Source organism: Xiphophorus hellerii, chromosome 10 (genome assembly GCF_003331165.1).
Source record: "Xiphophorus hellerii strain 12219 chromosome 10, Xiphophorus_hellerii-4.1, whole genome shotgun sequence".
Taxonomy (NCBI): domain Eukaryota; kingdom Metazoa; phylum Chordata; class Actinopteri; order Cyprinodontiformes; family Poeciliidae; genus Xiphophorus; species Xiphophorus hellerii.
In genome coordinates, this window is record NC_045681.1 from 11876766 (window position 1) to 11890892 (window position 14127).

At 38.1% G+C, this 14127-nt stretch overlaps 1 protein-coding gene across 7 annotated transcripts in view; it reads right to left on the bottom strand.

Moving 5' to 3' along the window:
* srcin1b (SRC kinase signaling inhibitor 1b) overlaps positions 1-6320 on the bottom strand; it is a 100015-nt gene extending 93695 nt beyond the window's left edge. For 4 of the 7 annotated variants that reach the window (XM_032574277.1, XM_032574283.1, XM_032574282.1 and 1 more), the window contains exon 1: positions 6154-6318. In XM_032574277.1, coding sequence (XP_032430168.1) covers positions 6154-6235 — 82 coding nt within the window. In that variant the 5' untranslated portion in view covers positions 6236-6318. Of the gene's footprint in view, positions 1-5977 lie in introns of all 7 variants that reach the window. The other 3 variants (XM_032574275.1, XM_032574276.1, XM_032574278.1) reach the window with 3 other exon arrangements.
* Positions 6321-14127: the final 7807 nt, after the last annotated feature.

The window sequence follows — 14127 nt, forward strand, 5'->3', positions numbered from 1 at the left end:
TGCCATATGATTTGTTGTACTTGTTTGCATTCAGGCCCTCTGTGTTGGTTATAGACTTTGTGATGTTTATTTTTGCAGAAACTGTTTTAGGATAGGATTATAAAACTAAAATGTAAACTAAAACTAGATTCAATTTTTGCCGAAACAGAAGATATTTCCACATACAACGTTTTTCAAACTATCTTGTTGGGATGAAGATAAATAGAATGATTTAGCTGAATAGACTGCTAATTGGAGCCCATGTTTTCAACAAACCCAAAAGCAGTAAGACCATAATGAACTTATGATTAAGTTAAGTTACACCGTCATCTCAACATTCATTACCATTTTTGCATATCCCAGGTCTTCCTAATCTTGGGCACAAACAAATGTAGTTTATAAAGGCTACAAGTTACACATGATTAACTAAAACCAAAATGTGTTTCAGGCCAACAGACCAGACAACAAAGCATAAAGAGAAAATTTGCAATTAAGAAGACAATCTGGGTGTAAAGAATGGCACAGGAGGATTTATTTGAGTTATTTCAATATCACCATACCTGCTCAGATCACCTGAGTCTCTGTTACCTAGACTCTGTTACCATTAAAGTTTCCAGAGGAACAAAAGCTATTTTTTTGACATCACATGGTCCGATTTCTTAGGGTAGACCTGAAGCTACAAGATACTTCTTTCACATACAAGAGCGAGCCACCAATAACAAAATCCAAAACTGCTTCATAATAGTGTTTCATCCCATAAATACGTGTTTGAATTTCAAGGTAAACAGAAAAGGTCAACAAGTATAATCACTTTTGCAAGGCACTGTAGCAGTAGAAAGACTCTGTCACACTTCCAGTCTATTTGAGGGTAACTGGTTTAAAACAGCAGCCCTAATCCTTGAATTACAGTGATGGTGATTTAGCAAAAAGGATTTGGCTTTCAGGAAGAGAGTTTGTGGCTTCCACAAATGTAAAATACACACTCAATGTATTTATTTACACAAAGTCTTTACCTGCAGAAGTATGTCAGGGCAGATTCTTTTCTGCTTCCTGAGGCTTGGTGACATTAATGCCGTCTGAAGGTTGCCCTCTATTGGAGTAAAAAATATCTCAAAATATTAAAAAAAATAATAGAAACCAAAAGAAAAACAGTCATCATCCACTCTTTAAATAAAATTTGAATTTAAACATCTCAGAACAGTGAAAGTACCTCAATATGTGGCAACAGCAGAAAGACCTTGAAGTAACCTCGCACACTTCAAAATGCACATTCCCGAGACAATTCCCAACATCTCCCTTCACAGAGTGATGGCTGCAACAAACCCTATGAAAGGTTTTGCCTTCTGTGGTGGGGAAAAACATGTTTTTAAATGTCCCAGAAACTTCTTTCACAGGACTACAAAAGAATGATGAAAATGACGGCGAATTGCCGAGCGCCTGCACAAAAAGAAACCTCCTGCTCCCAGATTTACCAACATCCAACTGAAACGTGGAAATCTGAAAGCTGCAACCTGAAATGTTGATTGGCTCGGGTAGACAACATGCTGGGAATCTTCAAAACAATATTCACAACAGGGAACTTCAGATCTGCTTCAAAGAAACCTTTTAAGTGTGACTCAGACAAAGAAAAGAAACAGATTTTTCTCAACACACAGTTAACAGGATTTCCAGGCTGCAGCAAAACCTCATTACAGCATGATTGGGACCAAGATTTTAATTTGAAAAAGCTTAAGTGAAATAACATAGTGGACACAGTAATCTTTTTTTTTTTTCCATGATTTTCATGTTGGACGAAAATGTTTTCATTCTCTCCCTCATCCATCCCATATCTATTAGTCTTGGGTTGTGGCTTTTTTTTTTCTTCAAATAATTACAGTAGATCATAATTCCCATCCATTTCTAGACAACTATTGGTCTGTGATCCTTTCAAATTTCCAACACCACTAGATAATTTTGGATCAGACCTTCTATAAACACATTACACTTTAGTGTTGTACAGATGACAGAATTTCATGCCCTGAGTCCTAATGACATTTTAAATTATTTAAAGAGGTGACATGCTGTATGGATCATTTTCTTTTGCAAGTTAGACATGCTTATATGCTTTCACTCAGCACAATTGTAGTGCTATTCTGCACAATTCCTCAGCAGCATGAACACCCACAGGCGCAGAAGAGACCAGCAATAAATAAATATATGCATTGTGTATGGCTCTGTCTGGTTATTAACATTATCTACTCAATTAAACGTGATTAAGCAAATGGATTGGAGCTTTTGTACATTGACATAAGCATGTCAAACCTGCATCTTAATGGTTAACAACATAAACATAACCTGGCTAACCCTGTAGTGCATTCAGGAGTCTTTTTTAAAGAGGTTCTACAGTCTGTTCAGCTATTCACACATGGCAGTTGAGCAGCAGCACTTCATATTAACCCTTACAGACATCTAAATATATTTTATTCACCTGGATTGAAGTACTGTTACACGTTAGAACACTATGAAATACATTGTTACAAAAAAGCAGACAGTCAACCAGTGCTACTAAACTCTACTGATGTGTGCAGCAAACACAGACAAAACAAAATGCAGTCCTCATACAAAGCAATTTGGAAGTAAGTTGTTGTGACTTCTGATTTAAAAAGGACTCACATCTCTGTTAACCACAAACCCTCAATACAGCACACACACCATAGGATTCTGTCATTGTTCTCCTTGGTTCAATTCCCTTCAATAAAACACTGAAAGATGTTTAAATGCCTCAGTTTAAAGCTGAGTTAACTAGTTAACTAGTGTTACCGATTTTTATTTTTCATACAGGGTTGTGAAGAAGTGTTTCCCCCCTTCTCAAATAATTTTTTTTTCATAAAAATAGGAAGTGTGCAAACACTTTCATACCACTTTACATTCACCAAAGCAGTTTATTAAAACTAATGAAGCCATTAAATTACAAGAAAATCCTTTCAAAAATCTTGCTGACGCTATTGTAAAAGAGTTCAAGGCTGAATGACTCTCTCCATAAATAGCTTTTGGAAAAAAAAAAAAAAAGCACAGAGTTCAAAAAAAGGGAAGCCCAATAAGCACCTAATGTGTGCTAAATTATGCAGATGTATTATTATTATTGATTTGCTGTTCTTCATTTATGATTTCTATTGTCTACTCATTCAGCACAATAAACCACATTAATGACAATAAATCACATTTCAGACAAAAATATTGCCAAAAAATAAAGATTTGAATATATCTGACCTGGATTGCATCAGTCCAGCATGATTAGTCAAGCATAATTACCGTCCATGTATTTATTCAAGCATATTTAAAAAATCCTTTTATACAAATAACCATTGTTAACGCAGGAGTTTTCAATGAGGGTTAGAATCCTGCCAAAAGGCACATGTTAGCAGAACACTGGTCAGCAACATTCACTAGCGTCCATTAAAAAAATAAAACAGGATCAGCTACAACTTAAGCTGAATCGTTACAGAAAGAGGTTTTTTCTTCTCATCACTGCACATATTTTCTCATACAAGATGAAAAGCATTAAGAAAGTAAGAAAGATTTATGAGACTGGAAGACGCTGCATTTTTTGTAAGGAAGCCGCTTTTCTCTAAATTTTTGCTTCCACAATTTAGTAGACTAATGATATCTTCCGAATCCAGAAACAAAACATCTCTGCTTGACACCAAAGGCTTAGAATAAGCATGCCTAAGTTAAAAAAAAGATGCAGCATTCAGAACTCAGACATTAAATAAATAATAAAAACAAGAAGATATTCCAGAATCGGTTCTCCCCAGCCAGTGGCGACTGCATCAATCAGTCCCATAAACTCGGCATCATTTACTCTGCAGCTTCCTCGGTCTGCCATTCATCTTTCTGTCTATATCCTTCCAGATGTTTGATCAGGCTGACATGGGAAAACCATTCCTCCTCGGCTCTCTTGACAGATCATCTAACAAGTCTCTCTTCCTTTGCTTCTGCTCCTCAGTCACTGGAGATTTGTGAAAGCTTTGTTAACCACCACCTCCTGCTCGTCCGCCCCTCACACACCCTCCAGGGAAGGTAAGGAGGGTGCCGCCGTGTCAAGAAGCTGACATGACTCATGCACTCGTGAGGCAAAAAGAGATAAGTTTGAAATGTTCAAGAGAAGTGGCTGTTTAAACCACATGCTTCATATTTAATCCTTTCAGCAATTTCTGAGCGAGAGAATGCAAAATGTGACAGCTCTGATATCGACAATGCAGAATTTTACAACAAATGCATTTTTAAACACCATATCCACCAATACGTCTGAGAGATAAGACTTTTCATCTTCTGACAGATTTGTGCAGCGAGCAGGGAAGGGGTGGAGGGTATCATGTAAATCAGCGCTGATTAAAGATAGTGTTTGGCCTCCATTTTAGCCTCAGCCAGCCCTAAAATCAGCGGCAGCACCAGCTCGACTGCTCATGCATTATAATTAAATTTAAATCACAAAGATAAGAATCTTTTTCTGGAAGATTAAACCACTCAGCTGATAATACCTCACCCTACAGGGAAGGCTTCTTCTCCTTCCATCTGAAGATGGTTTTCAATTATACCCAATGTACAAGTGAGCGCCACATTTATTGGCACCCCTGGAAAAGGTTTATATTAATATTGCAAAATATAAATTTACAGTACAAGCCACACAAGAATAATGATTTATAGTGACAATCATTTTTAACTGATGTTTGCAAACTCCAAAATCCGACTAAGCCTTTTGTTGCATCTGACTTTCAACATTTTTTCCATTGTTGGTTCCATGAGCTTGTTAATGAATGATTAAAGAATTTTTGGGGCTATTCAGCAATAAAATATAAAAATCACAGTATTTACGTGAACACCAACATGCAGTCTCAGTGATGCAATACATCACTGGAAAAAGGCTGCAAGTAATTTTGAATTTTAGTCACTTTCAGTACTAAATATTGATGAATATATGCACACATTTTATCCAGTAAAAGTAATCTAAAGTGAAATGTGTGGCTATTAAACCAGCAGCTGAAGCTTGAAACTGGGTCATCGAAGGGGAAAATCATCACAAACACACCAGCATATTCACATCAGAACAGTTCAAAAAGAAAAGGACAGAGGTGATATACACTTCTTCCATTCTGTTGTGGGGCCTTAAGAGAGCTGTGCATAAACAACATCTGAAAACCTTAAAATGAAGAATTAATTTATTGCTGTAACCGTGCAGTAAAATCTGAGAAAAGACCTAACAGCAGTTCATGCATGCATGCATTTGAATTCTGCATGTAAAATACAAGAATACACTAAATCTAGTAATAAAACCATTTTGAGGAAAATATATTTCTTTCCATGTTTGCATTTTTTCTGACAGAGGACAGAAGTGTGCCTCTGTGTTTCTAAACCACAGCAGTAATGCTCAGCCATCTCTAGCTGCAGCATTTTCCATCTCTTCCTGTCTAACCAACAGCAGCCTTTAGAAAATCCATCAATAGCTCCCTTTCACACTAGCCCAGATGTCGACTCAGAGAGCCAGAACATCAACAGTCTCCCATCCACACAGGCAGTAAACAGGCTCTCCAGACACAACCCACACCACCACTCACACCACCACTCACACCCCTGTCCTCAGATACTCAGTCCTGATGATATCCGCTCTGAAACGCATTTTATAGACACTTCGCCAGCATTTCAGGTAGACTGCAGTACTTTAAAACTGATTAGAGTGGAGTAACTCAGCTTCATCCTCATCCAAAGCAAAGGGGAAGAAAAAGAACTTGCTATAAGATTCTGCCCTAATTTTTAAATTCATGCACTGCAGAGTGACCTGCTGCAGATGATTCTACTACAAAGATATACTTTCACTCAGCAAAGTCACATTGAATTAACCCTCAGAATACATGCAAAGGTGTCTGGCAAGCATAGACAATGGCATGCTAAATAGGAGGAACAGTGGATAACAGAGGTAGTTTCCCAGCACGTCAAAGAAAGGCACTCAAGTTAGAAATACCTGCAACTACAGAATGGACGGAGAGAGAAGGGACATGCCTGGGAAGGAGGAATTGCCCATTCTCCACCTTGATAAAACAGTTTACTGTCCTTTACCGCACCGCCAGTTTATCTTCTTTTTTCCTTATAATGCCTAATATCCTGTCCATGCACTCCTCTACTGTTGTTCCTTCTTACTCTGTTTCTTCTCTTGGTCCAGGCTTATCCCTTTCCTCTGAGAGCATCCATATCCCAGCTTCTGGCGCAGCTTTGTCAGCATGTGTGAAGCGCTCGGCAGGACGGGGATGCTCCGTCTGTGATGGGGATGAGAGCACGCTGGAGTGCAGAGGCGCTTTTAACCATGTCTTACCATGGCCACTGAATAAACTCATCTTTTATGAATGCACAGCCCTCCCCGTTCCGATTCTCTTAAAGGGCCTGCGTCTCCTCCCGGCTGCCTTTGATCTTGTCATTACACAGATTGGATTTAACTCTTGTTCTCAAAGGTTTTGTTAGGAAAACACACTGCAGCATATATTCGGGGCATCGTTATTTGGACTTGTTGCCTTTTATGCGATTTATTTAATTATAAAGGGGAGTCCACACGCAGAAAAAAAAGATGCAGATGTCTCTCACATACAAATGAGAATCTAATGATGGTAATAAATTACTAATTCCATGGTACCTTTAATGGTGCTGACTGTGCACGTGTGATGAAACATTGCAGACTAAGCTAATCTCCAATAGGGTGTGCGTCTGCCTGCTTCAAAAAGAAACTGTTGAAAGTAATTTCTGTGCTAGCGCCGACTGTAATTTAATCCAGAGTTGAAGGCCATGAATTAATGACACACAGAGGGCTTGTCACTGTGACTGTTCAGGGTCAGAGGAGCTGTATGTCGTCCACACCATGACACCTGGTAATGAGATCTACAGGGGGAGATGTAAGGAATCATTGGGTCACAATTTATTTTAGAAAAGAATTCTGACCCATCTACAAGATTCTTGTTTTTAAAAAAAAAACAATACATGGTTCCTACAAAATAAAATCCAGAGAACTTAAAGAGGTCAAATGGACAGATAGAAAAAAGATTTGTATCTGCTAGAAAGATGGGTGGAGGTAAATCAAATTCCAAAATTTTCCAGACTACATGAAAATCATGATGAAAGAAACATTTTCAAATAAAAAGCCATGAATATTCAATTACTTCCAGTTATTATGCGCTCTAAAGAAAGCAAAGAAAGAAAATTGTTGGGCAACAAAACAGAAAAAACAAACAAGACATGAGCACAATGCTGCACTTTGACAAGCAAGTGAAGTGGACAGAACAATGCTTGGTGACCTGAACTGACTTACTGGTAAATAAAATAAAGCAATAAATTAAAGATGGCACTGACTGGGACTTGAGAGAGTGGCTATTTCTGTTAAGAAATATCCTCTGTAAAGTTAGCCTTTAATCTGCTAACTGTCTCCACATTGCAGACTAAAGGTAATAGAAGAATATATTAGTAAAACATTTAGCTAGCCTTATTTTTTCTGCCCTAAAATCACATTAAAAGTTCAGTCTGAGGCACAATTCTCTTCATCCTGCTATAGGTGGTGAGATAATTAGCACTTCAACTCCCAACTCAGGTAGACATAATTGCACCCTAGAAAGGGAGAAGTAAGGAAAACATAATTGGAAGTTTCAAATGGGGAAAAATAACATGTCTTTAGAAAGTCTGCCTGTTTACCTTTCTAACAACAATTTTTGTTTGTATCCTACAATAAAACTTCAGAATATGTACAGTCAGGTGTGAAGAAAGACAGGAAAAAAATCTCAATGAATGAGACAAAGCAGATAAACAGGAGAAATGCGCAGAAGGAATAAATACAGAGCGGAAACAGAAAAGACGGCTAGATGATGAGATAATTACACATTCATGGACACAGTGTTGACTGCTGTCAGGAGGAGCAGCTGCTCTCTTGCTCCATCTGGCCAGAGGAGGTGAAAAATGAATCAGTATGATGCACTTACTCTAACCTCACACAGCTCACATGCACAACACCAGCAACAGTCTGCAGCAGATGAAGAGACAGATGCAGAGAACTTCAAAAGGACTATGTCCTTGTAAACTGCTGCATGTCACCTGAGAGGACATTGGCAGTGGACAGCAGCTGGGCTAATGAAGATAACCGAAGGCTTCTGTGCAGCAACAACGAGGTGCCAACCAAAATAACGTCCATATCCATTTAGCTTGCTAAGAAAAAAATGGTCTGAATGAAAGATATTTTAAACAAATGAATGAGGTCACCTATTTGCTGCAATGTAGTCACAGATATTGATATAGTAAATAAACTGAACATATAGACTTTGCAGGAAAAAAGTAAAGGCTTTTCTTCTCTCCTTTTCATTGTACCACACTTTCCTCTCCTTGATTTTTTCACAGATTATTTAATGAAATATAGATTAAAAAAAGAACATTTTCTCAAGACTCATACTCCTCTTAATTCTCATATCAAATTTTAAAACTAAGCAACTCTGTTTCCTGATGAGGCAAAATTCCAAACTTATCAGGCAATTATATAACAGAAACGTTGAATAAATTATCTACAATTGTATCTTGTAGCTACTTATATAAAACCGGTTTAATTGCTGATGAGGGGAAACTTTCTGGAAGCAAGAGTCACATCACCAGTGTGAAACTTTTGTTTTTATTCAAATGCCTGCTGCTATAAATAGCAGTGGCATTTATTATGACTTTTAATGTAGCAATATGAAAATTTAGTACAATGATTACTGTGTACAAATTCAACATTATCACAGTTTTGAACAAAGTACTAAACTTACTGCACTCCAGAGTGCAGTCAGTAGCATTAATTAGTTTTCCTTCACCTTAAAAGTCACCATTATTGTTACTGTTATTTTTTATTTCTTATAACTACAGTATCATTAATAACATTATTAACTACAACTACAAAGTCTCATCTCATACAGAAGCTCTTCTACAAAGTCTGTTTTATGTATTTTGGTTTAAGAAAGTGACTCTGTGTCTTAGTGAAATTATTTCCATAAATAAAACAAACTTTGAACTTATAAAAACATGCCAGTCCAAAACAATATGTTCCAGGCTAATTACAGTACAGCAGGCACATTACATACAATGCATTTGACTTTTATTAAATAGCGTTTCCACCCTGAAGCTACATTGCACCCAGTGTTTAGACTGTTGTGTCTTTATTAGAAGGGAGGAAAATGTGTGTTTGGTTCCCTTAAACTTAATATAGATGTAAGTTTAAATATTTATATTAATACGTCTGCAGGAAGTGTCACTCTGCAGAAATGTTGCTGTTCATAACTACACAACATACAGGTACAAAGCTAAAATTCTGGCAAATTGGAGCCAAGTTAAACACCTAAATCAGATCATGGTGAAGGTCCCTGTAGCTGCAAGACAGCTAGCGCTGACTAATGACTATTTGTATCATTTTGTTCCTCATGAAGACAAAAATTAACTATATTAATAATGAAAACGTCTTTCTTGTGGCTTTGTGAGGTCCAAAATAACATAGGGCTTTGTGGTCTTTGATGGTTAAATACACCCACATAACTTTAACTGCCTACTGCTGGTGGTGAGGCATCTGGGATGCTCCATTTGAGGGCCAAATAAAAACAGAGAAAGATGTAACAAAATATTTTTATATGGTAATAAAATGCAATTTCAATGAGCCCTGTTTTTCAAAACTGTGATAATAACCATCAGAAACTTTATCATAGTAACCATTACAATCTGTACAGTTGACTTTGCCTTTAACTGAGTCTGCAGGCTTTTATGTTCCAATTAATTTTCCAAACAACATTAACAGCCGTAAATGTTTGACAACAAAGAACTGCCACAAACGATCATGGAAATGAATCTGTGCACCTGGTCGAACGTTTGTCTGACAGGGATCTGCACTTACTGAGTCAGCCAGGGCAAAAGACAAGTGAGCACTGGAATAATCCTCTTTTAAATCATTATTTCTAATGTGAGAGCTCAAATCCTCCTGTTAAAACAACAGATAACTCGACCTTGGAAAAAAATAATATGCTCCAGTAGCAACAGCTCATATGAAGGGAATTTAATTGGAATATTCTGCATGGATAACTGGATTAGCAAGTCAAAAATCCTCATTCAAAATCAGTAATTTCATCTATAATTAAAAGACAGACCAATATTTAATATTCAGGGTGCTTAATACAAACTGTAACAGATATGAAAATGCAAATGTCTGTTACAGCAAGCATGTAAATGCAGCAAAAATTTTTGTCAGAAAATCTCAAGCAGGAGAACAATTCAGATCCTTCCACAGACCTTTAGTAGGGCCAATGTCAGGAGACTAAGTTGGGCAATACATGACCTTAAGCAGGGGTCTCAAACTCCAGTCCTCGAGGGCCGCAGACCTACTGTTTTTAGATGTGCCACAGGTACAAAACACTGGAATGAAATGGCTTAATTACCTCCTCCTTGTGTAGATCAGTTCTCCCAGCCTTGCTAATGACCTAATTATTTTATTCAGGTGTGGTGCAGCAGAGGCACATCTAAAAGTTGCAGGACTGCGGCCCTCGAGGACTGGAGTTTGAGACCCCTGCCTTAAAGTGTTCTTTGGGTCACATTCAGCATTTCTTCCTCCAGACAAGGAGAACTGAGTTGATGGCACATAGGATTGTAGTTTCACCTGATTACTTCACAGTCTCGCAAACATTTAATAATTTCGATTTTCAAGTAATTTTTACAGCAGGATTTCAACTCATCAACAAAGTCATAGTATAAGGGCTGATTTCCTGGTTGTTTTGGATCTTCCCCACACACCAAATTCAAATCATTGTTCATTACCAGTCCTCTGCAGATCATAATGAAATGTTGGGAAGGTAATTCAAAGATTTGAATACGAATGTTAGAGGAGAGACATCTCAAGTATGAAGAACACCATCTCTTACTAGATAGAGTTGGACACCCGTCACATAGTGCTAACGATGGAGACGGTGGGCTCAGCTAAAAAGTCCTACTGTCATTGAGCCTAGTCATCACTGATCCCTCCCATCATCATCCTCATGATCCATTGAGCTCCAGACAAAAATGTGACTGATGATTATTTCTTAATTCTTCCATTTAGCAATTACACTAAGATTGCTCTAAAAGAACTGTCTGCCGTTTTAGTTCAAACAAAGAATATACCTTAACATGCATACATAGAGTGAAAATCATCTTAGCACTTCCTTATTTCCAGTCTTTGGGGTACAGCCAATCAGCACCAAAGAAAATGAATAACACTGCTATATTGGCTTGCAGATGACAACCAACCAGCGAGTCAGGTAGAACTGAAATAATTCAGCTTCCCAAGATGCATTTTCTTTCAAATATTTTAGATACAAGTTAGAAAAAATAAATAAAATAAGAATGGACACATTTCCCACCAACAATTTGGAGCTACGTTCCACAAAAAAATCCACAAATACTCAATCGCAAACAGGTGGTGGTCCAACATACTGTATGCACATAATGATTTGAAGGCAGGAGTGTCTGTAATTAAGTGACTGACTGATCTGTGTATTTTTAACTGCCTAAAAACAAGCAACTTATAGATAGACACATTACAGCTCCATTACCGCTGTGAGCACAAACCGACAAATAGTCTGAAGGCGCCTCCAGCAGCAGGCAACTCCATCACATAAGAAATGGCCAAAACTGCAAAGACACAAAAAAAAAGAGTCATTCCAACAAATACAGAACATATACAAAAAGAAACATATAAAGATTTCCACTTCTTATCTCCATCAATGACAAAATGTTCTAGCATGTGTTATGGTACCATTTTGCTATTCAGAAATGCAACACCATTCGTTTAACTTAAATTGCTGAACTGTTAAATAAATGTTTGAACATCTTTATACAAAGGTGCAGTTTTTGCTGACCAGGTAAAAATGAGCCCAGCAGCAGCTACAAAGAAAAGCAGCTGAGCCCCAAAGAAGCATGTTCAACTTAGAGCTTGTTGTTGACAGCGAGCAGCATGGATCCTGCGCATATGTGCAGTTTATGACTTTCAATCCATTGCTGAGGTCAGAGGAGCTCTCAGCTGTTTCCCAGCAAATAACCGGCACTCTTCCCTTTGCACGGCTGGTTTAAAGTTAATGTGTCTATATTTTTTTTTATAAAAGGGACACTTCTGAAGCGCCACTTCACCTTAACTGAATGTCTTTTCACGCTCTAAGAAAACCACAGAGCCTGAAGGAGGAATAAAGAGACAACTGACCTCAAAGGAAGAAAATGTATTCAAAAGCAGGAGACGGAAGTGTTGAGGTACGACTGCTCAGATATTTTAAGCATAGCATGAAAAATGGTAGTTTCACACCTTTCTTCATAATCAGATTAAAAGGTTAACAGGAAAAATTACTTTTTTCCCCCAAAATATCTTGCATTAGTCAGTTTGTGGGACATTGTTCCAAATCATTACACCTGGTTGTTCTCAGGGAGCTACTGGACCCAGGTTTATCTAGTTTCCAATTATTGTGAAACACCTGTATGAATCATCAGCTGTGGAAACACAAGTTAAAATACAATGGTAAAATCTTGGTTCCTCCACATAATTCTAATATCCTACAGAATATTGTCTCTTAAGAAGAATGTAAAGTTTGAGTCGAGAACCACAACATCTTTCACCTGCATACCCAAGAGAAATAGTTAAACTAAGAGAATGTTTAATAATCTAAGGGATCCACACTTTTTTCAGTACATTTACAGAAACCAGAGATGACTGAACAAAATGAGCAGTCATTTGTTTACCCCCAAAAAAGATTTGGAAAATTAACCCAATTTGGGTTTTTTGTTTTTCGGATTCTGTATATTACAAACACAAAATACCTGCATGGTAGAAATGAAAAAAAATCCCCCTTTCTTATATTTCAAGATGAACACCTAAATTCATCTTGAAATATAATATAGATATATATATATATACACCGCGTATATGTGTGTGTGTGTGTGGGGGTGGGTGGGGGTGTGTGTGTGTGTGCTTCTTCAGCGCATTTTGTGGTGTAGTACAGGTGGTTTGATTGATAAGTGGAAGACCTCTAGAGAAGCTCCAAAGGTTGGCACCAAGGAAGGAAGCATCCTCATCCAGTCACTGAATAACTCAACTGCTGCTTTTACTGTGAAGGTACAGGCTCTACTCTGAACTGCCATAGACAGATTGGACTACTTGTATAATTACTGATAAGGTTCCAATCCGAGAATTCACCTCTGGTTGGAGCCGATCTCCTGTTTTCGGCTAAGAGCTGTTCAATGCTCAACTCAAACTCCTTCACATAAGTATTTTAAACACAAATAAAGGATTAAGAAAAACAAAATGCTGTTTCAGTTTCTTAAACAGTCATAAAGGTGGAAATTTATGCTATATATATACATATATACTGTTACACCATTGAGTTTCTATGAATAATGTCATCTTCTATTATGTTCTATCTTGTATAACTAAAAGCAGTCCCATTGTGGCACCCGAGTGGTGTACCAAATAAATAACTGCAAGGATTGTGAACAGAGTTTCAAAACAGACCAATCAAATTTACAATAATTTATTTAAAAGGTGAATAATTAAAAAGGAGGCACAGGCAGTCCTTGAAGGCAAAGTCAATAAACAAGTCCGTAACAGACTCTTAGCTGGCCCAAGGGGGGGCGCGGTCCTCTACTGCTCCCGGTCTCTGGCGAACCTCGGCAGCGATCCAGCCACTCCTGCTCCTACAGCCCGGCCGCCCGCTCCTTGACGGCGACCAGTCAGGCGACTCGCTGCCCTCAACAGCGATCAGACGGGTGGTACTCCTTGGTGACCAGTCCGCCCGTCTCTAGTCCTCCGGTCCGCCTGCGCCGTCCTCCAACACCAACAACCAGTCCGGGTCCGTCTGCTTCTCCTCTAGCTGTCTCACCGTCGATGGCTTATCATCCTTCCTGGTCTGCACGCTGCTTAATTAGATGCAGAACACCTGTGCCGCTGCAGTGGGGCGTCTCCCGGTGTACATGGCACGTGACCTCAAAACAACCAATCAAAAACATGCAACACAACACCCCCAAAAATATAACTCAACTAAATCTAAGAAAAGTAAATAAGTTCAAAATATAACAAGCAATCCAAAACAGCAATATAAGAAACATAAATTTAAA